Source organism: Dendronephthya gigantea, unplaced genomic scaffold (assembly GCF_004324835.1).
Source record: "Dendronephthya gigantea isolate DGI-Jeju-01 unplaced genomic scaffold, DenGig_1.0 000196F, whole genome shotgun sequence".
NCBI classification, from domain to species: domain Eukaryota; kingdom Metazoa; phylum Cnidaria; class Anthozoa; order Malacalcyonacea; family Nephtheidae; genus Dendronephthya; species Dendronephthya gigantea.
In genome coordinates this window covers 222,208-247,291 of record NW_021163206.1, presented here as the reverse complement: position 1 = coordinate 247,291, position 25,084 = coordinate 222,208, and the positions used below count along the sequence as shown (strand labels likewise).

The following is a 25,084-nucleotide window of genomic DNA, read 5'->3' as shown; positions in this document are numbered from 1 at the left end:
CGTCATAAAGATGTATTATTAATTGCATTAACTTAATGAAAATGCCATCGCAGAGGAAAGTGAAGCCACATGAACGAGCTTTAGCTTTATTGATGAGACGCGAAATGCATTTCTCATACCGTAAGATTGCTTTAAAAACAAAACTTTCAAAGTCAACTGTATTTGATATTGTTAAAAACGAGGAACTAAGCAACAATCGAATTTATAAAAAGCAAGAAAAGAAATCAAAAGGTGGACGGCCTGAACTGCTCAATGCACGTGATAAACGGAATCTCGTGCTTTCATTAAAGAAATTGAGGGCCGTAGATCCAAATTTTACGATAAAAGAAGTCGTACAAAACAGTGGTGTTGCATTAAAATCTGCAAGCTATAGAACGTTTGTAAGATGTATTAAGAAACTTGGTTATGGGTTCTACCCAAGTCGAAAAAAAGGTGTTATGACGACAAAAGATTTCAAGCAACGAAGAAAATTCGGTAGAGAAGTGAAAGCGAAAAGTTGTGAATACTGGACGAAGGATGTTGCTTTTTACTTGGATGGTGTATCGTTTATATATAAAAGAAATCCGATGAGTGATGCTTTAAAAGCCAAAAACCGTGTTTGGAGAAAGAGAAACGAGGGATTGATATTTACCACGAAAGGAAGCAAGGATTTGGCCGGGGGAAAAAGATTACATTTAATAGTAGCAATAGCATACGGGAAAGGAGTTATTTGCGCTGAGGAGTACAAAAAGATGACAGGAGACTATTTTGCTTCCTTTATACGTAGATACTTTCGTAATTTTTTTGAAGGGAATGGTAAAAAAATATTTTTAATGGACAATTGTCCATGTCAGACGTCTGTGAAAGCAAAAAAAGCTTTGCGGTCTATAAAAGCAAAAATGCAAGTAATTCCCGCAAGATCACCTGATCTGAATCCGATAGAAAATGTATTCAACGTCTTACGGAAACGTCTGGAGAGAGAAGTGAAAGAGAAGAACATAACACGCGAAACATGGGACGAATTTGTTGCGAGGGTAAAGCGAAATATTTGGTCGTTGCCAATAGATTACATTGACAAAACCATAGCGAGTATGCCAAGAAGGATTAAATTAGTTCTGAGTGGCAAAGGTCATCGTACAAAATATTAAAATAAACAGTTGGTAATTTATTGACTTTATAACGAAAAGATTGATTATATTAATACAGTCGCTCTATGAAAATACTTATTAACTACAACTTCGTGCGTGCACGTTTCTCTTCTCTTTGGATAATAATTATGCACAATTAAATAGTATTTTAGCTTCCAAAAAACGAAACACGTAAACCTATTTAATATGCAGCGCAATTACAACACGCTACCACATGCCACCACATGCTACCACACAAAGAATACATAAAGATATATGCATATATATTTACTTTACTTACTGCTACTGGTAGCGTGTGGAGCATGTGGCAGCATGTACAAATCTGAATAAATCTATAACATTTTTTCTAATAAAACTGTTAATATCACATCAATTGATAATTTGCACAAAATACGCCATTTATCTGTTCGCTTCTAGTGTTTAATCGAAACATGCACAAACCAATCGGGCAAAACACGCGGGACAGGGTGCAATGTCCTTTTGTTTTGATTCTGGCACTTGTCGATTAAAGTTGAAAACTTTCCACCTCACCGACATCATCTCTGTTTCCCGCTCATCAATTGCTCCATTCTTCACGTAAACCAGTTGATGTTTGCTTGTGGCAAAGATAGGTGTGTCCCGGTCAAAAGTAATATCCCTTGCAAAATGACTCTTTGGCGCTGGTAGGTGTACTAATTGTCCCTCGAGCAGCAAAAGAAAATCATGCCATGCAATAATTTGGGCCGACCATTGAAGTCGTTTAAAAATAGCACTTCAGCTTGCTCAGCCCCAACCCAAGCAAAACTTGTAGAAGCAGGATTTGTAAAAGTTTTGTAAATGTTGTTAAGGGGATTCAATAGGAAAGTTTTACCACAATTTGCAGGTCCTGTGAGCATTACATTCCTATATTTGCCTCGCCCTTTACGCAAAAGCTCTCCCACTGCATTTCCAAACGACTCGTGCGGGATACCATTGTTTTGAAGCAATTCTAAAGCAAAGTTGTGCCACTGAGAGGTTGGTACACATTTGCATGTCTCCTGCCGTGCTTCGTGCAGAATTTCCATGCGTGACCTAGTCATGCGTTCCTGTGAAGCCTTAGCACCTTCCATTTCCCATGCTGTTTGTATAGCGTCGTTGACGACCTTTGCTCCACGGTTCACGACAAACTCCGCAATGTCGGTCTTTCCTTCGTTCTTTTGCATATGAGCAAAGGCCAAAACATCTGTTCGGTTTTTAAGTCCTTTCTCCACAATAATTTGCGAGAACTCGAATGCACTCAAGCGTTTGCGCCTCTTAGCCTTTGCAGGTTTGCCTTCGCAGCGCGAATCAGTCGTCGTGGGCATGTCGTGTTCGGAAATACAACCTTCATCATCATGCCTGTCGAAATCTCCCATCTCTTGTGTGTTACGTTTACTACGCAATGCTCTTGTAGCGAGATGAGCATTCATAGTTTTCGGCCCGTTGCTGTAATTCAAGTCGGGATGGCCCTCACTTTGCTCTGCACTTTGGTCTTCTTTTGTCACGTACTGCCAAGCGGTATAATAATTGGTATGAAGATCTGAGAAATGAACCGATATGCCATACGAATCTGCAAGAAATTTCTTTGCTGGTAGCCAGCGTTGGCAATTCTTTAGTTTAACACACATGTGATAGTGAATTCCGCCGGTGATGCGGTGATATTCTAGTGAACAGCACCATTGCAAAATCGTGTTATTAACATTGGAAAAGGCTGCAATAACCGCTTCTGCAAAAGACGCTCTGGTGGGAAACTTCTTTTTGTTAGCCTGACTATATGTTAGCAGATAAACTCTTCGCACGTCTCTGTTGTTGAGACCGGCATCAGCAGTTGAACTGGAATCCATATAATATATTGTTTACATGAAATCATGCGTCAAAATAATATTAGAGCATGCGATTATTATTATATAGGTACGTTGCATGCTTGACGCATAAATTATCACCTTTCCTATTATGACGTAATGCATTATTCAATCTCATTAAGAATGATTTAACAACAGCAGAGGAAAGAAAAAGTAATGTAATACATAGAAATGCATTTTCATAAAAAATCGTTAACATTATTAATAATTCAACCACGGCAATTGCGACGAATAATACCCAGACAATCAGTGACAAAACTCTCCGGACATTTCACTGAAATTTTCAATATGAACCCCCCTTGTACCCCCCCGCCCCCTTTCAATGTTGAATATAAAAAATATGGCTTAATATATTACTTACTGTCGCTCCAAAGGCTTTCTACAGAAACAAATTTGCCTTTAGCCAACATTGAAGAGGGGGACGGGGGAGAAGCCACTGTTTTTAATGAGCTGTCCAAAAAATGAACGAAAATATGTAAGTGTCCGGAAAGGTTTTGTCAGTGATTGTCTGGGTATTATTCGTCGCAATTGCCGTGGTTGAATTATTAATAATGTTAACGATTTTTTATGAAAATGCATTTCTATGTATTACATTACTTTTTCTTTCCTCTGCTGTTGTTAAATCATTCTTAATGAGATTGAATAATGCATTACGTCATAATAGGAAAGGTGATAATTTATGCGTCAAGCATGCAACGTACCTATATAATAATAATCGCATGCTCTAATATTATTTTGACGCATGATTTCATGTAAACAATATATTATATGGATTCCAGTTCAACTGCTGATGCCGGTCTCAACAACAGAGACGTGCGAAGAGTTTATTCTGCTAACATATAGTCAGGCTAACAAAAAGAAGTTTCCCACCAGAGCGTCTTTTGCAGAAGCGGTTATTGCAGCCTTTTCCAATGTTAATAACACGATTTTGCAATGGTGCTGTTCACTAGAATATCACCGCATCACCGGCGGAATTCACTATCACATGTGTGTTAAACTAAAGAATTGCCAACGCTGGCTACCAGCAAAGAAATTTCTTGCAGATTCGTATGGCATATCGGTTCATTTCTCAGATCTTCATACCAATTATTATACCGCTTGGCAGTACGTGACAAAAGAAGACCAAAGTGCAGAGCAAAGTGAGGGCCATCCCGACTTGAATACAGCAACGGGCCGAAAACTATGAATGCTCATCTCGCTACAAGAGCATTGCGTAGTAAACGTAACACACAAGAGATGGGAGATTTCGACAGGCATGATGATGAAGGTTGTATTTCCGAACACGACATGCCCACGACGACTGATTCGCGCTGCGAAGGCAAACCTGCAAAGGCTAAGAGGCGCAAACGCTTGAGTGCATTCGAGTTCTCGCAAATTATTGTGGAGAAAGGACTTAAAAACCGAACAGATGTTTTGGCCTTTGCTCATATGCAAAAGAACGAAGGAAAGACCGACATTGCGGAGTTTGTCGTGAACCGTGGAGCAAAGGTCGTCAACGACGCTATACAAACAGCATGGGAAATGGAAGGTGCTAAGGCTTCACAGGAACGCATGACTAGGTCACGCATGGAAATTCTGCACGAAGCACGGCAGGAGACATGCAAATGTGTACCAACCTCTCAGTGGCACAACTTTGCTTTAGAATTGCTTCAAAACAATGGTATCCCGCACGAGTCGTTTGGAAATGCAGTGGGAGAGCTTTTGCGTAAAGGGCGAGGCAAATATAGGAATGTAATGCTCACAGGACCTGCAAATTGTGGTAAAACTTTCCTTTTGAATCCCCTTAACAACATTTACAAAACTTTTACAAATCCTGCTTCTACAAGTTTTGCGTGGGTTGGGGCTGAGCAAGCTGAAGTGCTATTTTTAAACGACTTCAGATGGTCGGCCCAAATTATTGCATGGCATGATTTTCTTTTGCTGCTCGAGGGACAATTAGTACACCTACCAGCGCCAAAGAGTCATTTTGCAAGGGATATTACTTTTGACCGGGACACACCTATCTTTGCCACAAGCAAACATCAACTGGTTTACGTGAAGAATGGAGCAATTGATGAGCGGGAAACAGAGATGATGTCGGTGAGGTGGAAAGTTTTCAACTTTAATCGACAAGTGCCAGAATCAAAACAAAAGGACATTGCACCCTGTCCCGCGTGTTTTGCCCGATTGGTTTGTGCATGTTTCGATTAAACACTAGAAGCGAACAGATAAATGGCGTATTTTGTGCAAATTATCAATTGATGTGATATTAACAGTTTTATTAGAAAAATGTTATAGATTTATTCAGATTTGTACATGCTGCCACATGCTCCACACGCTACCAGTAGCAGTAAGTAAAGTAAATATATATGCATATATCTTTATGTATTCTTTGTGTGGTAGCATGTGGTGGCATGTGGTAGCGTGTTGTAATTGCGCTGCATATTAAATAGGTTTACGTGTTTCGTTTTTTGGAAGCTAAAATACTATTTAATTGTGCATAATTATTATCCAAAGAGAAGAGAAACGTGCACGCACGAAGTTGTAGTTAATAAGTATTTTCATAGAGCGACTGTATTAATATAATCAATCTTTTCGTTATAAAGTCAATAAATTACCAACTGTTTATTTTAATATTTTGTACGATGACCTTTGCCACTCAGAACTAATTTAATCCTTCTTGGCATACTCGCTATGGTTTTGTCAATGTAATCTATTGGCAACGACCAAATATTTCGCTTTACCCTCGCAACAAATTCGTCCCATGTTTCGCGTGTTATGTTCTTCTCTTTCACTTCTCTCTCCAGACGTTTCCGTAAGACGTTGAATACATTTTCTATCGGATTCAGATCAGGTGATCTTGCGGGAATTACTTGCATTTTTGCTTTTATAGACCGCAAAGCTTTTTTTGCTTTCACAGACGTCTGACATGGACAATTGTCCATTAAAAATATTTTTTTACCATTCCCTTCAAAAAAATTACGAAAGTATCTACGTATAAAGGAAGCAAAATAGTCTCCTGTCATCTTTTTGTACTCCTCAGCGCAAATAACTCCTTTCCCGTATGCTATTGCTACTATTAAATGTAATCTTTTTCCCCCGGCCAAATCCTTGCTTCCTTTCGTGGTAAATATCAATCCCTCGTTTCTCTTTCTCCAAACACGGTTTTTGGCTTTTAAAGCATCACTCATCGGATTTCTTTTATATATAAACGATACACCATCCAAGTAAAAAGCAACATCCTTCGTCCAGTATTCACAACTTTTCGCTTTCACTTCTCTACCGAATTTTCTTCGTTGCTTGAAATCTTTTGTCGTCATAACACCTTTTTTTCGACTTGGGTAGAACCCATAACCAAGTTTCTTAATACATCTTACAAACGTTCTATAGCTTGCAGATTTTAATGCAACACCACTGTTTTGTACGACTTCTTTTATCGTAAAATTTGGATCTACGGCCCTCAATTTCTTTAATGAAAGCACGAGATTCCGTTTATCACGTGCATTGAGCAGTTCAGGCCGTCCACCTTTTGATTTCTTTTCTTGCTTTTTATAAATTCGATTGTTGCTTAGTTCCTCGTTTTTAACAATATCAAATACAGTTGACTTTGAAAGTTTTGTTTTTAAAGCAATCTTACGGTATGAGAAATGCATTTCGCGTCTCATTAATAAAGCTAAAGCTCGTTCATGTGGCTTCACTTTCCTCTGCGATGGCATTTTCATTAAGTTAATGCAATTAATAATACATCTTTATGACGTCATTTAATTAGCATTGCTCTGGTAATATAGAATAAATGATTTCATTATACCTGCAAAAAAGTTTTGATGATTATTATTGTTGTTTAATCGAGCGCAACTGGAACTTAGGTTGCACAGACAATCAGTGACAAAACTCTCCGGACATTTCACTGAAATTTTCAATATGAACCCCCCTTGTACCCCCCCGCCCCCTTTCAATGTTGAATATAAAAAATATGGCTTAATATATTACTTACTGTCGCTCCAAAGGCTTTCTACAGAAACAAATTTGCCTTTAGCCAACATTGAAGAGGGGGACGGGGGAGAAGCCACTGTTTTTAATGAGCTGTCCAAAAAATGAACGAAAATATGTAAGTGTCCGGAAAGGTTTTGTCAGTGATTGCAACCTAAGTTCCAGTTGCGCTCGATTAAACAACAATAATAATCATCAAAACTTTTTTGCAGGTATAATGAAATCATTTATTCTATATTACCAGAGCAATGCTAATTAAATGACGTCATAAAGATGTATTATTAATTGCATTAACTTAATGAAAATGCCATCGCAGAGGAAAGTGAAGCCACATGAACGAGCTTTAGCTTTATTAATGAGACGCGAAATGCATTTCTCATACCGTAAGATTGCTTTAAAAACAAAACTTTCAAAGTCAACTGTATTTGATATTGTTAAAAACGAGGAACTAAGCAACAATCGAATTTATAAAAAGCAAGAAAAGAAATCAAAAGGTGGACGGCCTGAACTGCTCAATGCACGTGATAAACGGAATCTCGTGCTTTCATTAAAGAAATTGAGGGCCGTAGATCCAAATTTTACGATAAAAGAAGTCGTACAAAACAGTGGTGTTGCATTAAAATCTGCAAGCTATAGAACGTTTGTAAGATGTATTAAGAAACTTGGTTATGGGTTCTACCCAAGTCGAAAAAAAGGTGTTATGACGACAAAAGATTTCAAGCAACGAAGAAAATTCGGTAGAGAAGTGAAAGCGAAAAGTTGTGAATACTGGACGAAGGATGTTGCTTTTTACTTGGATGGTGTATCGTTTATATATAAAGAAATCCGATGAGTGATGCTTTAAAAGCCAAAAACCGTGTTTGGAGAAAGAGAAACGAGGGATTGATATTTACCACGAAAGGAAGCAAGGATTTGGCCGGGGGAAAAAGATTACATTTAATAGTAGCAATAGCATACGGGAAAGGAGTTATTTGCGCTGAGGAGTACAAAAAGATGACAGGAGACTATTTTGCTTCCTTTATACGTAGATACTTTCGTAATTTTTTTGAAGGGAATGGTAAAAAAATATTTTTAATGGACAATTGTCCATGTCAGACGTCTGTGAAAGCAAAAAAAGCTTTGCGGTCTATAAAAGCAAAAATGCAAGTAATTCCCGCAAGATCACCTGATCTGAATCCGATAGAAAATGTATTCAACGTCTTACGGAAACGTCTGGAGAGAGAAGTGAAAGAGAAGAACATAACACGCGAAACATGGGACGAATTTGTTGCGAGGGTAAAGCGAAATATTTGGTCGTTGCCAATAGATTACATTGACAAAACCATAGCGAGTATGCCAAGAAGGATTAAATTAGTTCTGAGTGGCAAAGGTCATCGTACAAAATATTAAAATAAATTGGTAATTTATTGACTTTATAACGAAAAGATTGATTATATTAATACAGTCGCTCTATGAAAATACTTATTAACTACAACTTCGTGCGTGCACGTTTCTCTTCTCTTTGGATAATAATTATGCACAATAAATAGTATTTTAGCTTCCAAAAAACGAAACACGTAAACCTATTTAATATGCAGCGCAATTACAACACGCTACCACATGCCACCACATGCTACCACACAAAGAATACATAAAGATATATGCATATATATTTACTTTACTTACTGCTACTGGTAGCGTGTGGAGCATGTGGCAGCATGTACAAATCTGAATAAATCTATAACATTTTTTCTAATAAAACTGTTAATATCACATCAATTGATAATTTGCACAAAATACGCCATTTATCTGTTCGCTTCTAGTGTTTAATCGAAACATGCACAAACCAATCGGGCAAAACACGCGGGACAGGGTGCAATGTCCTTTTGTTTTGATTCTGGCACTTGTCGATTAAAGTTGAAAACTTTCCACCTCACCGACATCATCTCTGTTTCCCGCTCATCAATTGCTCCATTCTTCACGTAAACCAGTTGATGTTTGCTTGTGGCAAAGATAGGTGTGTCCCGGTCAAAAGTAATATCCCTTGCAAAATGACTCTTTGGCGCTGGTAGGTGTACTAATTGTCCCTCGAGCAGCAAAAGAAAATCATGCCATGCAATAATTTGGGCCGACCATCTGAAGTCGTTTAAAAATAGCACTTCAGCTTGCTCAGCCCCAACCCACGCAAAACTTGTAGAAGCAGGATTTGTAAAAGTTTTGTAAATGTTGTTAAGGGGATTCAATAGGAAAGTTTTACCACAATTTGCAGGTCCTGTGAGCATTACATTCCTATATTTGCCTCGCCCTTTACGCAAAAGCTCTCCCACTGCATTTCCAAACGACTCGTGCGGGATACCATTGTTTTGAAGCAATTCTAAAGCAAAGTTGTGCCACTGAGAGGTTGGTACACATTTGCATGTCTCCGCCGTGCTTCGTGCAGAATTTCCATGCGTGACCTAGTCATGCGTTCCTGTGAAGCCTTAGCACCTTCCATTTCCCATGCTGTTTGTATAGCGTCGTTGACGACCTTTGCTCCACGGTTCACGACAAACTCCGCAATGTCGGTCTTTCCTTCGTTCTTTTGCATATGAGCAAAGGCCAAAACATCTGTTCGGTTTTTAAGTCCTTTCTCCACAATAATTTGCGAGAACTCGAATGCACTCAAGCGTTTGCGCCTCTTAGCCTTTGCAGGTTTGCCTTCGCAGCGCGAATCAGTCGTCGTGGGCATGTCGTGTTCGGAAATACAACCTTCATCATCATGCCTGTCGAAATCTCCATCTCTTGTGTGTTACGTTTACTACGCAATGCTCTTGTAGCGAGATGAGCATCATAGTTTTCGGCCCGTTGCTGTAATTCAAGTCGGGATGGCCCTCACTTTGCTCTGCACTTTGGTCTTCTTTTGTCACGTACTGCCAAGCGGTATAATAATTGGTATGAAGATCTGAGAAATGAACCGATATGCCATACGAATCTGCAAGAAATTTCTTTGCTGGTAGCCAGCGTTGGCAATTCTTTAGTTTAACACACATGTGATAGTGAATTCCGCCGGTGATGCGGTGATATTCTAGTGAACAGCACCATTGCAAATCGTGTTATTAACATTGGAAAAGGCTGCAATAACCGCTTCTGCAAAAGACGCTCTGGTGGGAAACTTCTTTTTGTTAGCCTGACTATATGTTAGCAGATAAACTCTTCGCACGTCTCTGTTGTTGAGACCGGCATCAGCAGTTGAACTGGAATCCATATAATATATTGTTTACATGAAATCATGCGTCAAAATAATATTAGAGCATGCGATTTATATATATAGGTACGTTGCATGCTTGACGCATAAATTATCACCTTTCCTATTATGACGTAATGCATTATTCAATCTCATTAAGAATGATTTAACAACAGCAGAGGAAAGAAAAAGTAATGTAATACATAGAAATGCATTTTCATAAAAAATCGTTAACATTATTAATAATTCAACCACGGCAATTGCGACGAATAATACCCAGACAATCACTGACAAAACCTTTCCGGACACTTACATATTTTCGTTCATTTTTTGGACAGCTCATTAAAAACAGTGGCTTCTCCCCCGTCCCCCTCTTCAATGTTGGCTAAAGGCAAATTTGTTTCTGTAGAAAGCCTTTGGAGCGACAGTAAGTAATATATTAAGCCATATTTTTATATTCAACATTGAAAGGGGGCGGGGGGTACAAGGGGGGTTCATATTGAAAATTTCAGTGAAATGTCCGGAGAGTTTTGTCACTGATTGTAGCTCATTTTATATAAATTCTAATTCGAAAGCAACAAAAAGCATTAACATACGATACATTAGAGAATTTATTTCAAATAACAACTTAACGTCGATAATGAAGGAATCTGAGCCTTTCCTAATAAAATATGATAAACTGAACTTCCGCCAATCATCACCGTGACTTGCACGAGACTTTAATTTATTTCTTAATTTTACTATTTCACCAATCCTAAATACGGTTAGCACATAAACTGAGAAGCTAGGCAGGACTACGAAGTCCAGAGTCACTATATATTACTGTGCCCAAGACGTAATATAACTCGTTAAGTTCCAATACGAATGCCAAGGAAGCAACCCATCATGTAGTCGTGGCCGAGTGGTTAAGGCGACAGACTAGAAATCTGTTGGGATATTCCCGCGCAGGTTCAAATCCTGCCGACTACGAATTTTGGGCTCCCCCAATATTTCATAAAACTCACCATTTATTTTGTATGTAAAGAACTCAGTTTTGAGGATTACTTTCGTTCCAGTGAGCTGTGTGAGTGGTTTCACAGGTGAAAAAGAGGTGAAATTTCGTTTGAAACTAATAGACATATTTTTTTGCATTTTTCATGCAGGCACAGCAAATCAAACTAATTGATCTAAATTTTTAATTCTTCATCCATAGAATTTTTAATAATATATCCTTTTTACCTGAAATAGTCAAAATTTATGCATTTTCAACCCGTTACCGAATATTAAGCAAACCTGCTAATTGGTCTTGAATGAAAGCGTAGCTTGCTGGTATGATTTTCGCATCGGGGGCCGGTTGTTCAAAAGCGGGTTAAATTTAACCCAGGGTTAGCGTTAAACCTGGGTTAAAATCCTTAACCCAAGGTTAGCTAACCCCAGGTTAAAATTCCGTTGTTCAAAGCAGTGTGAAAGTTGCGGTTAACTAACCCAGGGTTAAGGCAGTTAACCTTAGGTTAAAAAGCGCGCGAATTCTTGCAAAATGGCGGACGTTGAAGGAGGGAGACAAAAGAAAAGAAGAAAGCTCAACTTTACGGTGACCGAAATAGACACTTTGACCAGCAGAGTGCAAGAAAATTTAGGACTAATCCAGTCAAAACTAACCAATGCGGTAACGAATCAGAAAAAAAATAAAATTTGGGAGAATATCACAAAAGAAATAAACGCGATAGGGGTGGCAAACCGCACAACAAGCGAAATTAAAGAGAAGTGGAAGAACCTGACCAGCTCCGCTAAGAAAACGTTTGCCGATGTGAATAGGCAGATGCGAAAAACTGGAGGTGGTCCTCCACCTAAAGAACCCACTGCAGCGCAAGAGAGGATAATCAAAATATTTGAAGATACTCCTCTTTTTACCGGATTAAGCGGCTTTGAAACAGGTACCGGTGGGAAGTGATTGCATTTGTTGCGCTGAACTGTGGTACAAGTTTGGGCAAGTCTCTAAATTAGTTTCCAGAGCGCAACGCTTAATTAAATTGTAATCATATATTCATTTCATATCATCATATTTGCACGAACGCGGCCATGTTTGCAAAGAAATTGCCAAGTTTTCAACTATTAATATTTGTTCAACTCCATTAGTGAAAACGGCTTCCTAAACTAAGATAAGTTTTTCTCTTCTAGTTGAAATTCTAACTTTGCCAAGACTCTGCTATACATAAATGCTTGTGTCAACACTTTGCATTTTGCAGTTTCGCCTTTTTTTAAAGCATATATTTTGTTTATTGTATATGTATTATGTTTTATTATTTGGGTATTTTATGTCTCTTCATTTTTCAGACGGACAGGATAGACAATCCTTGGAGGGTTGTAGCACGCCCGCACTTAGAGACGGTATCCTTCAAGAATTAACAGAAGTAGGACAACTCGACTCAGATGATTCAGATGAAGATAATTATGATCGTGAAAAACAGCGTCCGATACCACCATCTTTCAATAAGGAAGAAGTCTTTACTCCTAATTGTTTACCTGTGCCCACCACCCTTATCCCCGCCCTCCCTCCACCAAGCAAAACAGAACGAAAAAGGAGAATAACAAACCAAGAGGTTTTAAAGCTGCAAGCTGAAGTTCTACAACACCAGAAAGAAGTTTTAATATTGAAGAAGGAAAACCTAAAACTAAAAAACCAGGCTTTAAGAGAGGCACAAAATAGTATGCTGAAGCTTTGAAGGGTACTGTGTCTATTCATTCCTTTGATAACTTAATTATTTCTATACAGCTTAATTATGGTTGGACTTTCAGAACCTCAAATTCTATGCATGCAAGTGGTAATAGGGGTTGTAAGGTATTAGGCATTTACACATTAAAAGCAGGCAGATTGCCTTGTGCAACAAATTTCATGTTCATGATTGTAAATACACACTCTCAAGTACTTATCATTCTTTATTCCTCCAACGTTAAAGGAAAAACTTATTAATATAAATTTCATTTAGCTGTATATAATTTTGTGTGTAAAGTATTTATATTAATGTTATATATTTATTTTATTTATAGCATTCATAAACTATTCATAAACTAATCACAATTACATATTTGCAATATAATTTATAACTCATACTTTATTGACACTGTATATTAAATTATAATATTTGATATGATAATATTTAATATTAATTAAATGGGTATGTGGAAAAAGTAGAGTGTACACTCAGTCATTTACAAGCTTGAACACATCAATCAACTTACCATAATAGCCTGTGGTTTAATATACACAAATTCATGCCAATTAATAGCTGTTTAAAAAAAAGTGTTTGCTATATGGTCTCTGATAAGATGGCCTGTTTCATGCCCTTGATATTCCTGTACTTCCAGTTCATCATCTTCATCATCATCATCATCCATTGGCTCATTAAATGCAATTGCAATATTATGCAATATTGCGCATGCACCAATAAGCTGGCAAACCTTTTCCGGGTGCATTCTCACTTCTGAGTGCAGAAGATGGAATCGTCTTTTCCATCTACCAAATACTTGTTCAATTATGACCCGGGTCCTCCTATGGGCTCGGTTAAACCCCCTTTGATTTGCTGTGGCTGGCTCATGATATGGTGTCATAAGGTATGGCTTCAGTGCATAGCCACTGTCACCAAGCAAAATTCCTTGCTCCAAGTGGTTGTGGTTGTTCTCAAGCTGCTGGCATATTTGAGATGTGTGGAAAATGTGGCTATCATGGGTGCTGCCAGGCCATCGAGCCACAATGTTTGTAAACCGTCCTATCAGAGGAGTATATTAAAAATGTAGTACATTTAAACGTGTGGTGTAATGGCTTTACTGATTCAAAAAGTTATTAATTAAACTGGACTAATCTTTTGGGACGCCCAGTACAAGTAATAGCAGTGCGATTATATATAATTATGATACAGTATCAGTATGTACCTTCATGATCACAAATGCCCTGTACGTTGATAGAGTGATAGCGCTTCCGGTTCACGTAATTATTCTCGTTATGATGTGGCGCCTGAATTCTGATGTGTGTACAGTCAACACAACCAATCACAGACGGAAAGCCAGCTTGTGCAAAAAAGTGGTTCTTTACTTTCTCGATTTCGTTTATTGAAGACGGCCATTTTATGAAATCATTTCGTCTTCTATTCAGTGCCAAAGATACATCTCTGACCGTTCGAGACACCGTTGATTTGTCAACACCGAAACTATCTCCAACAACTTGTAGGAAACTGCCGGAGGCATAAAATCTAAGGCAATTAGGACTTGTTGTTGTGGCTCAAGTGCATGGCCTCGCTGCGTATTGCGAATTAAATCTTCATGCAGAAGGTTTGTAATGTAATTTATTGTGTTTCTGCCAAACCTATACCTTGCCCTTAGCTCATCGTCGTAAAGGCCGTCAATATTTATGCCACGTGGACGATATCGTCTTTCCCGACGAGGATGATTTATTCGAAACAAATTAAAAGGAAAGCCTGCCATGTTTTATTTGCGAACTTGATACGTTAACCTAGGGTTAAGTAAGTTAACCCATCTAGCGAGGAGGGTTAAAGTTAACCCTTCCTTTAACCTAGGGTTAAAGATAACCTAGTTTTGAACAACGCAAAGTAACCCAGAGTTAAAATTTAACCCAGGGTTAAGCAAATTTAACCCTGGGTTAGCGTTAACCGGCTTTTGAACAACCGGCCCCGGGTGCAAAAGGTCACGGGTTCGATTCCCGTGCAAGCCTTGTTGTCCCCTTCCGCTTCAATGGGTTTTGTGTTCTAAAAATTTTGCTGTCGAACATTTTGTGTACTCTCTCACTTAACTTAATGGAATTAACAGCCATATAAAAATATAATTTGAGGATTTTTCATCGATATAATTATATCAGCAATGTGAACCAGCATTCTTTACGTCTGCCTCCTTAGCTCAGTGGTAAGAGCACTGGTCTAGTAAACCAGGGGTCCAGAGTTCGAATCTCTGAAGAGGCTCTTGACAATTTCCACTTAAACCAGGATCTAGTGTATAATGAACTTTCTTCTACAGCTAGCTCATTTTATATAAATTCTAATTTGAAAGCAACAAAAAGCATTAACATACGATACATTAGAGAATATATTTCAAATAACAACTTAACGTCGATAATGAATGAATCTGAGCCTTTCCTAATAAAATATGATAAACTGAACTTCCGCCAATCACCACCGTGACTTGCACGAGACTTTTATTTATTTCTTAATTTTACTATTTCACCAATCCTAAATACGGTTAGCACATAAACTGAGAGCTAGGCCGGACTACGAAGTCCAGAGTCACTATATATTACTGTGCCTAAGACTTAATAAAAATCGTTAAGTTCCAATACGAATGCAAAGAAGCAACCCATCATGTAGTCGTGGCCGAGTGGTTAAGGCGACAGACTAGAAATCTGTTGGGATATTCCCGCGCAGGTTCAAATCCTGCCGACTACGAATTTTGGGCTCCCCCAATATTTCATAAAACTCAGCATTTATTTTGTATGTAAACAACTCAGTTTTGATGATTACTTTCGTTCCAGTGAGCTGTGTGAGTGGTTTCACAGGTGAAAAAGAGGTGAAATTTCGTTTGAAACTAATAGACATATTTTTTTGCATTTTTCATGCAGGCACAGCAAATCAAACTAATTGATCTAAATTTTTAATTCCTCATCCATAGAATTTTTAATAATATATCCTTTTTACCTGAAGTAGTCAACATTTATGCATTTTCAACCCGTTACCGAATATTAAGCAAACCTGCTAATTGGTTTTGAATGAAAGCGTAGCTTGCTCGTATGATTTTCGCATCGGGTGCAAAAGGTCACGGGTTCGATTCCCTTGCAAGCCTTGTTGTCCCCTTCCGCTTCAATGGGTTTTGTGTTCTAAAAATATTGCTGTCGAACATTTTTTGTACTCTCTCACTTAACTTAATGGAATTAACAGCCATATAAAAATATAATTTGAGGATTTTTCATCGATATAATTATATCAGCAATGTGAACCAGCAATCTTTACGTCTGCCTCCTTAGCTCAGTGGTAAGAGCACTGGTCTAGTAAACCAGGGGTCCGGAGTTCGAATCTCTGAAGAGGCTCTTGACAATTTCCACTTAAACCAGGATCTAGTGTATAATGAACTTTCTTCTACAGCTAGCTCATTTTATATAAATTCTAATTTGAATGCAACAAAAAGCATTAACATACGATACATTAGAGAATTTATTTCAAATAACAACTTAACGTCGATAATGAAGGAATCTGAGCCTTTCCTAATAAAATATGATAAACTGAACTTCCGCCAATCATCACCGTGACTTGCACGAGACTTTAATTTATTTCTTAATTTTACTATTTCACCAATCCTAAATACGGTTAGCACATAAACTGAGAAGCTAGGCAGGACTACGAAGTCCAGAGTCACTATATATTACTGTGCCCAAGACGTAATATAACTCGTTAAGTTCCAATACGAATGCAAAGAAGCAACCCATCATGTAGTCGTGGCCGAGTGGTTAAGGCGACAAACTAGAAATCTGTTGGGATATTCCCGCGCAGGTTCAAATCCTGCCGACTACGAATTTTGGGCTCCCCCAATATTTCATAAAACTCACCATTTATTTTGTATGTAAAGAACTCAGTTTTGAGGATTACTTTCGTTCCAGTGAGCTGTGTGAGTTGTTTCACAGGTGAAAAAGAGGTGAAATTTCGTTTGAAACTAATAGACATATTTTTTGCATTTTTCATGCAGGCACAGCAAATCAAACTAATTGATCTAAATTTTTAATTCTTCATCCATAGAATTTTTAATAATATATCCTTTTTACCTGAAATAGTCAAAATTTATGCATTTTCAACCCGTTACCGAATATTAAGCAAACCTGCTAATTGGTCTTGAATGAAAGCGTAGCTTGCTCGTATGATTTTCGCATCGGGTGCAAAAGGTCACGGGTTCGATTCCCGTGCAAGCCTTGTTGTCCCCTTCCGCTTCAATGGGTTTTGTGTTCTAAAAATTTTGCTGTCGAACATTTTTTGTACTCTCTCACTTAACTTAATGGAATTAACAGCCATATAAAAATATAATTTGAGGATTTTTCATCGATATAATTATATCAGCAATGTGAACCAGCATTCTTTACGTCTGCCTCCTTAGCTCAGTGGTAAGAGCACTGGTCTAGTAAACCAGGGGTCCAGAGTTCGAATCTCTGAAGAGGCTCTTGACAATTTCCACTTAAACCAGGATCTAGTGTATAATGAACTTTCTTATACAGCTAGCTCATTTTATATAAATTCTAATTCGAAAGCAACAAAAAGCATTAACATACGATACATTAGAGAATATATTTCAAATAACAACTTAACGTCGATAATGAAGGAATCTGAGCCTTTCCTAATAAAATATGATAAACTGAACTTCCGCCAATCATCACCGTGACTTGCACGAGACTTTAATTTATTTCTTAATTTTACTATTTCACCAATCCTAAATACGGTTAGCACATAAACTGAGAAGCTAGGCAGGACTACGAAGTCCAGAGTCACTATATATTACTGTGCCCAAGACGTAATATAACTCGTTAAGTTCCAATACGAATGCCAAAGAAGCAACCCATCATGTAGTCGTGGCCGAGTGGTTAAGGCGACAGACTAGAAATCTGTTGGGATATTCCCGCGCAGGTTCAAATCCTGCCGACTACGAATTTTGGGCTCCCCCAATATTTCATAAAACTCACCATTTATTTTGTATGTAAAGAACTCAGTTTTGATGATTACTTTCGTTCCAGTGAGCTGTGTGAGTGGTTTCACAGGTGAAAAAGAGGTGAAATTTCGTTTGAAACTAATAGACATATTTTTTTGCATTTTTCATGCAGGCACAGCAAATCAAACTAATTGATCTAAATTTTTAATTCTTCATCCATAGAATTTTTAATAATATATCCTTTTTACCTGAAGTAGTCAAAATTTATGCATTTTCAACCAGTCACCGAATATTAAGCAAACCTGCTAATTGGTCTTGAATGAAAGCGTAGCTTGCTGGTATGACTTTCGCATCGGGTGCAAAAGGTCACGGGTTCGATTCCCGTGCAAGCCTTGTTGTCCCCTTCCGCTTCAATGGGTTTTGTGTTCTAAAAATTTTGCTGTCGAACATTTTTGTACTCTCTCACTTAACTTAATGGAATTAACAGCCATATAAAAATATAATTTGAGGATTTTTCATCGATATAATTATATCAGCAATGTGAACCAGCATTCTTTACGTCTACCTCCTTAGCTCAGTGGTAAGAGCACTGGTCTAGTAAACCAGGGGTCCAGAGTTCGAATCTCTGAAGAGGCTCTTGACAATTTCCACTTCAACCAGGATCTAGTGTATAATGAACTTTTTTCTACAGCTAGCTCATTTTATATAAATTCTAATTTGAAAGCAACAAAAAGCATTAACATACGATACATTAGAGAATATATTTCAAATAACAACTTAACGTCGATAATGAAGGAATCTGAGCCTTTCCTAATAAAATATGATAAACTGAACTTCCGCCAATCATCACCGTGACTTGCACGAGACTTTATTTATTTCTTAATTTTACTATTTCACCAATCCTAAATACGGTTAGCACATAAACTGAAAAGCTAGGCAGGACTACGAAGTCCAGAGTCACTATATATTACTGTGCCCAAGACGTAATATAACTCGTTAAGTTCCAATACGAATGCCAAAGAAGCAACCCATCATGTAGTCGTGGCCGAGTGGTTAAGGCGACAGACTAGAAATCTGTTGGGATATTCCCGCGCAGGTTCAAATCCTGCCGACTACGAATTTTGGGCTCCCCAATATTTCATAAAACTCAGCATTTATTTTGTATGTAAAGAACTCAGTTTTGATGATTACTTTCGTTCCAGTGAGCTGTGTGAGTGGTTTCACAGGTGAAAAAGAGGTGAAATTTCGTTTGAAACTAATAGACATATTTTTTTGCATTTTTCATGCAGGCACAGCAAATCAAACTAATTGATCTAAATTTTTAATTCTTCATCCATAGAATTTTTAATAATATATCCTTTTTACCTGAAATAGTCAAAATTTATGCATTTTCAACCCGTTACCGAATATTAAGCAAACCTGCTAATTGGTCTTGAATGAAAGCGTAGCTTGCTCGTATGATTTTCGCATCGGGTGCAAAAGGTCACGGGTTCGATTCCCGTGCAAGCCTTGTTGTCCCCTTCCGCTTCAATGGGTTTTGTGTTCTAAAAATTTTGCTGTCGAACATTTTTTGTACTCTCTCACTTAACTTAATGGAATTAACAGCCATATAAAAATATAATTTGAGGATTTTTCATCGATATAATTATATCAGCAATGTGAACCAGCATTCTTTACGTCTGCCTCCTTAGCTCAGTGGTAAGAGCACTGGTCTAGTAAACCAGGGGTCCAGAGTTCGAATCTCTGAAGAGGCTCTTGACAATTTCCACTTAAACCAGGATCTAGTGTATAATGAACTTTCTTCTACAGCTAGCTCATTTTATATAAATTCTAATTCGAAAGCAACAAAAAGCATTAACATACGATACATTAGAGAATATATTTCAAATAACAACTTAACGTCGATAATGAAGAATCTGAGCCTTTCCTAATAAAATATGATAAACTGAACTTCCGCCAATCATCCACCGTGACTTGCACGAGACTTTATTTATTTTCTTAATTTTACTATTTCACCAATCCTAAATACGGTAGCACATAAACTGAGAAGCTAGGCAGGACTACGAAGTCCAGAGTCACTATATATTACTGTGCCCAAGACGTAATAAACTCGTTAAGTTCCAATACGAATGCCAAAGAAGCAACCCATCATGTAGTCGTGGCCGAGTGGTTAAGGCGACAGACTAGAAATCTGTTGGGATATTCCCGCGCAGGTTCAAATCCTCGCCGACTACGAATTTTGGGCTCCCCCAATATTCATAAAACTCACCATTTATTTTGTATGTAAAGAACTCAGTTTTGATGATTACTTTTGTTCCAGTGAGCTGTGTGAGTGGTTTCACAGGTGAAAAAGAGGTGAAATTTCGTTTGAAACTAATAGACATATTTTTTTGCATTTTTCATGCAGGCACAGCAAATCAAACTAATTGATCTAAATTTTTAATTCTTCATCCATAGAATTTTTAATAATATATCCTTTTTACCTGAAATAGTCAAAATTTATGCATTTTCAACCCGTTACCGAATATTAAGCAAACCTGCTAATTGGTCTTGAATGAAAGCGTAGCTTGCTCGTATGATTTTCGCATCGGGTGCAAAAGGTCACGGGTTCGATTCCCGTGCAAGCCTTGTTGTCCCCTTCCGCTTCGATGGGTTTTGTTCTAAAATTTTGCTGTCGAACATTTTTTGTACTCTCTCACTTAACTTAATGGAATTAACAGCCATATAAAAATAATTTGAGGATTTTTCATCGATATAATTATATCAGCAATGTGAACCAGCATTCGTTACGTCTGCGTCCTTAGCTCAGTGGTAGAGCACTGGTCTAGTAACCAGGGGTCCAGAGTTCGAATCTCTGAAGAGGCTCTTGACAATTTCCACTTAAACCAGGACCCAGCGTATAATGAACTTTCTTATACAGCTAGCTCATTTTATATAAATTCTAATTCGAAAGCAACAAAAAGCATTAACAACGATACATTAGAGAATATATTTCAAAATAACCAACTTAACGTCGATAATGAAGGAATCTGAGCCTTTCCTAATAAAATATGATAAACTGAACTTCCGCCAATCATCACCGTGACTTGCACGAGACTTTAATTTATTTCTTAATTTTACTATTTCACCAATCCTAAATACGGTTAGCACATAAACTGAGAAGCTAGGCAGGACTACGAAGTCCAGAGTCACTATATATTACTGTGCCCAAGACGTAATATAACTCGTTAAGTTCCAATACGAATGCCAAAGAAGCAACCTTTCATGTAGTCGTGGCTGAGTGGTTAAGGCGACAGACTAGAAATCTGTTGGGATATTCCCGCGCAGGTTCAAATCCTGCCGACTACGAATTTTGGGCTCCCCCAAATTTCATAAAACTCACCATTTATTTTGTATGTAAAGAACTCAGTTTTGATGATTACTTTCGTTCCAGTGAGCTGTGTGAGTGGTTTCACAGGTGAAAAAGAGGTGAAATTTCGTTTGAAACTAATAGACATATTTTTTTGCATTTTTCATGCAGGCACAGCAAATCAAACTAATTGATCTAAATTTTTAATCTTCATCCATAGAATTCTTAATAATATATCCTTTTTACCTGAAATAGTCAAAATTTATGCATTTTCAACCCGTTACCGAATATTAAGCAAACCTGCTAATTGGTCTTGAATGAAAGCGTAGCTTGCTCGTATGATTTTCGCATCGGGTGCAAAAGGTCACGTGTTCGATTCCCGTGCAAGCCTTGTTGTCCCCTTCCGCTTCAATGGGTTTTGTGTTCTAAAAATTTGCTGTCGAACATTTTTTGTACTCTCTCACTTAACTTAATGGAATTAACAGCTATATAAAAATATAATTTGAGGATTTTCATCGATATAATTATATCAGCAATGTGAACCAGCATTCTTTACGTCTGCCTCCTTAGCTCAGTGGTAAGAGCACTGGTCTAGTAAACCAGGGGTCCAGAGTTCGAATCTCTGAAGAGGCTCTTGACAATTTCCACTTAAACCAGGATCTAGTGTATAATGAACTTTCTTCTACAGCTAGCTCATTTTATATAAATTCTAATTCGAAAGCAACAAAAAGCATTAACATACGATACATTAGAGAATATATTTCAAATAACAACTTAACGTCGATAATGAAGGAATCTGAGCCTTTCCTAATAAAATATGATAAACTGAACTTCCGCCAATCATCACCGTGACTTGCACGAGACTTTAATTTATTTCTTAATTTTACTATTTCACCAATCCTAAATACGGTTAGCACATAAACTGAGAAGCTAGGCAGGACTACGAAGTCCAGAGTCACTATATATTACTGTGCCCAAGACGTAATATAACTCGTTAAGTCCAATACGAATGCCAAAGAAGCAACCGATCATGTAGTCGTGGCCGAGTGGTTAAGGCGACAGACTAGAAATCTGTTGGGATATTCCCGCGCAGGTTCAAATCCTGCCGACTACGAATTTTGGGCTCCCCCAATATTTCATAAAACTCACCATTTATTTTGTATGTAAAGAACTCAGTTTTGAGGATTACTTTCGTTCCAGTGAGCTGTGTGAGTGGTTTCACAGGTGAAAAAGAGGTGAAATTTCGTTTGAAACTAATAGACATATTTTTGCATTTTTCATGCAGGCACAGCAAATCAAACTAATTGATCTAAATTTTTAATTCTTCATCCATAGAATTTTTAATATATATCCTTTTTACCTGAAATAGTCAAAATTTATGCATTTTCAACCCGTTACCGAATATTAAGCAAACCTGCTAATTGGTCTTGAATGAAAGCGTAGCTTGCTCGTATGATTTTCGCATCGGGTGCAAAAGGTCACGGGTTCGATTTCCGTGCAAGCCTTGTCGTCCCCTTCCGCTTCAATAAGTTTTGTGTTCTAAAAATTTTGCTGTCGAACATTTTTTGTACTCTCTCACTTAACTTAATGGAATTAACAGCCATATAAAAATATAATTTGAGGATTTTTCATCGATATAATTATATCAGCAATGTGAACGAGCATTCTTTACGTCTGCCTCCTTAGCTCAGTGGTAAGAGCACTGGTCTAGTAAACCAGGGGTCCAGAGTTCGAATCTCTGAAGAGGCTCTTGACAATTTCCACTTAAACCAGGATCTAGTGTATAATGAACTTTCTTCTACAGCTAGCTCATTTTATATAAATTCTAATTCGAAAGCAACAAAAAGCATTAACATACGATACATTAGAGAATATATTTCAAATAACAACTTAACGTCGATAATGAAGGAATCTGAGCCTTTCCTAATAAAATGATAAACTGAACTTCCGCCAATCATCACCGTGACTTGCACGAGACTTTAATTTTTCTTAATTTTACTATTTCACCAATCCTAAATACGGTTAGCACATAAACTGAGAAGCTAGGCAGGACTACGAAGTCCAGAGTCACTATATATTACTGTGCCCAAGACGTAATATAACTCGTTAAGTTCCAATACGAATGCCAAAGAAGCAACCCTTCATGTAGTCGTGGCTGAGTGGTTAAGGCGACAGACTAGAAATCTGTTGGGATATTCCCGCGCAGGTTCAAATCCTGCCGACTACGAATTTTGGGCTCCCCCAATATTTCATAAAACTCACCATTTATTTTGTATGTAAAGAACTCAGTTTTGATGATTACTTTCGTTCCAGTGAGCTGTGTGAGTGGTTACACAGGTGAAAAAGAGGTGAAATTTCGTTTGAAACTAATAGACATATTTTTTTGCATTTTTCATGCAGGCACAGCAAATCAAACTAATTGATCTAAATTTTTAAATCTTCATCCATAGAATTCTTAATAATATATCCTTTTTACCTGAAATAGTCAAAATTTATGCATTTTCAACCCGTTACCGAATATTAAGCAAACCTGCTAATTGGTCTTGAATGAAAGCGTAGCTTGCTCGTATGATTTTCGCATCGGGTGCAAAAGGTCACGTGTTCGATTCCCGTGCAAGCCTTGTTGTCCCCTTCCGCTTCAATGGGTTTTGTGTTCTAAAAATTTTGCTGTCGAACATTTTTTGTACTCTCTCACTTAACTTAATGGAATTAACAGCTATATAAAAATATAATTTGAGGATTTTTCATCGATATAATTATATCAGCAATGTGAACCAGCATTCTTTACGTCTGCCTCCTTAGCTCAGTGGTAAGAGCACTGGTCTAGTAAACCAGGGGTCCAGAGTTCGAATCTCTGAAGAGGCTCTTGACAATTTCCACTTAAACCAGGATCTAGTGTATAATGAACTTTCTTCTACAGCTAGCTCATTTTATATAAATTCTAATTAGAAAGCAACAAAAAGCATTAACATACGATACATTAGAGAATATATTTCAAATAACAACTTAACGTCGATAATGAAGGAATCTGAGCCTTTCCTAATAAAATATGATAAACTGAACTTCCGCCAATCATCACCGTGACTTGCACGAGACTTTTATTTATTTCTTAATTTTACTATTTCACCAATCCTAAATACGGTTAGCACATAAACTGAGAAGCTAGGCAGGACTACGAAGTCCAGAGTCACTATTTCTCATTCGACATGGCGGAGTGCCAGGAGATTTTGCGCTCTTCGATTAACTCGAATGCCAACAGTAATTCCCAACCATCGGATGGAGATATCGATTCTACACAATCAAACAACGATAACAACGTCATTTGTGGTCAACTAAACTCCCACTTGAAACTCTCCTGGTCAGGAGATTTCGAATCTCTCAAACGATTTGTAGATTTGAATATTGATCTTAACGGTACTTGGAAATCACCGGGAGACGAGCGAAAATCCTACAGCAATGGCCAAACGACAATAATGTGGTGGAGAAAACAGAAGAAGCTCCAACTCAGTGGCAGAGAAGCCAATAGAATCAAAAAACAGTTTTGTAACATCCTAATGGGCGAAGCAACGCTTGGCCTTGGCCTACCACGCTTGAATGACGAGAGCGGAGCAAGTAGCGAGCCACCCAAAAAACTTTCTGATCAGTGTTCATGTACTCAAATCACAACTGATCTCGACGGTATTAGACTCGATATCGAGATATTACAATCAAAAACCGATGCCCTACAATCTTTAGCAAACGTACAAGAAGGTCGTTCATTCCCTGGCCACAACATTAACAAATTTGAATTGCAAATGCAAGAATTCTCAAAGGAAACAGGAAAAATAAAACAGATGGAAAGAGACCTAATTGAAATCAAACGTATGGTCAATAAAGGAACAGGCGAACGACAGCTAAATCCGGATAAAGA

The 25,084-nt window shown here is 37.8% G+C and overlaps 2 protein-coding genes, 15 non-coding genes and 1 pseudogene across 17 annotated transcripts; 17 read left to right on the top strand and 1 right to left on the bottom strand.

Annotated features, from left to right (window-relative positions):
* Positions 1 to 7,259: 7,259 nt before the first annotated feature.
* LOC114539215 lies at positions 7,260 to 7,787 on the top strand. Its single transcript, XM_028559884.1, has one exon. The coding sequence runs from the start codon at positions 7,260 to 7,262 to the stop codon at positions 7,785 to 7,787; it is 528 nt and encodes a 175-aa protein (XP_028415685.1).
* A 3,257-nt stretch (positions 7,788 to 11,044) lies between these two features.
* Trnas-aga lies at positions 11,045 to 11,126 on the top strand. Its single transcript has one exon. It is a non-coding gene; the product is annotated as a tRNA-Ser (tRNA).
* Positions 11,127 to 11,673: 547 nt separating this feature from the next.
* Positions 11,674 to 12,859, top strand: LOC114539214 (myb/SANT-like DNA-binding domain-containing protein 4). The gene is made up of 2 exons (XM_028559883.1): positions 11,674 to 12,070; positions 12,471 to 12,859. The coding sequence occupies exons 1-2, from the start codon at positions 11,674 to 11,676 to the stop codon at positions 12,857 to 12,859; spliced, it is 786 nt and encodes a 261-aa protein (XP_028415684.1).
* Positions 12,860 to 13,265: 406 nt separating this feature from the next.
* On the bottom strand, positions 13,266 to 14,813 carry LOC114539198 (annotated as a pseudogene).
* Positions 14,814 to 15,033: 220 nt separating this feature from the next.
* Trnat-agu lies at positions 15,034 to 15,106 on the top strand. Its single transcript has one exon. It is a non-coding gene; the product is annotated as a tRNA-Thr (tRNA).
* Positions 15,107 to 15,504: 398 nt separating this feature from the next.
* Trnas-aga lies at positions 15,505 to 15,586 on the top strand. Its single transcript has one exon. It is a non-coding gene; the product is annotated as a tRNA-Ser (tRNA).
* A 1,037-nt stretch (positions 15,587 to 16,623) lies between these two features.
* Positions 16,624 to 16,705, top strand: Trnas-aga. Its single transcript has one exon. It is a non-coding gene; the product is annotated as a tRNA-Ser (tRNA).
* A 564-nt stretch (positions 16,706 to 17,269) lies between these two features.
* On the top strand, positions 17,270 to 17,342 carry Trnat-agu. The gene has a single exon. It is a non-coding gene; the product is annotated as a tRNA-Thr (tRNA).
* A 400-nt stretch (positions 17,343 to 17,742) lies between these two features.
* Positions 17,743 to 17,824, top strand: Trnas-aga. Its single transcript has one exon. It is a non-coding gene; the product is annotated as a tRNA-Ser (tRNA).
* Positions 17,825 to 18,860: 1,036 nt separating this feature from the next.
* Trnas-aga lies at positions 18,861 to 18,942 on the top strand. Its single transcript has one exon. It is a non-coding gene; the product is annotated as a tRNA-Ser (tRNA).
* Positions 18,943 to 19,506: 564 nt separating this feature from the next.
* On the top strand, positions 19,507 to 19,579 carry Trnat-agu. The gene has a single exon. It is a non-coding gene; the product is annotated as a tRNA-Thr (tRNA).
* Positions 19,580 to 19,977: 398 nt separating this feature from the next.
* On the top strand, positions 19,978 to 20,060 carry Trnas-aga. The gene has a single exon. It is a non-coding gene; the product is annotated as a tRNA-Ser (tRNA).
* Positions 20,061 to 21,091: 1,031 nt separating this feature from the next.
* On the top strand, positions 21,092 to 21,173 carry Trnas-aga. Its single transcript has one exon. It is a non-coding gene; the product is annotated as a tRNA-Ser (tRNA).
* Positions 21,174 to 21,734: 561 nt separating this feature from the next.
* On the top strand, positions 21,735 to 21,807 carry Trnat-agu. Its single transcript has one exon. It is a non-coding gene; the product is annotated as a tRNA-Thr (tRNA).
* A 399-nt stretch (positions 21,808 to 22,206) lies between these two features.
* Trnas-aga lies at positions 22,207 to 22,288 on the top strand. The gene has a single exon. It is a non-coding gene; the product is annotated as a tRNA-Ser (tRNA).
* A 562-nt stretch (positions 22,289 to 22,850) lies between these two features.
* On the top strand, positions 22,851 to 22,923 carry Trnat-agu. The gene has a single exon. It is a non-coding gene; the product is annotated as a tRNA-Thr (tRNA).
* A 396-nt stretch (positions 22,924 to 23,319) lies between these two features.
* On the top strand, positions 23,320 to 23,401 carry Trnas-aga. The gene has a single exon. It is a non-coding gene; the product is annotated as a tRNA-Ser (tRNA).
* Positions 23,402 to 23,966: 565 nt separating this feature from the next.
* Positions 23,967 to 24,039, top strand: Trnat-agu. Its single transcript has one exon. It is a non-coding gene; the product is annotated as a tRNA-Thr (tRNA).
* The last annotated feature ends 1,045 nt before the right edge of the window (positions 24,040 to 25,084 follow it).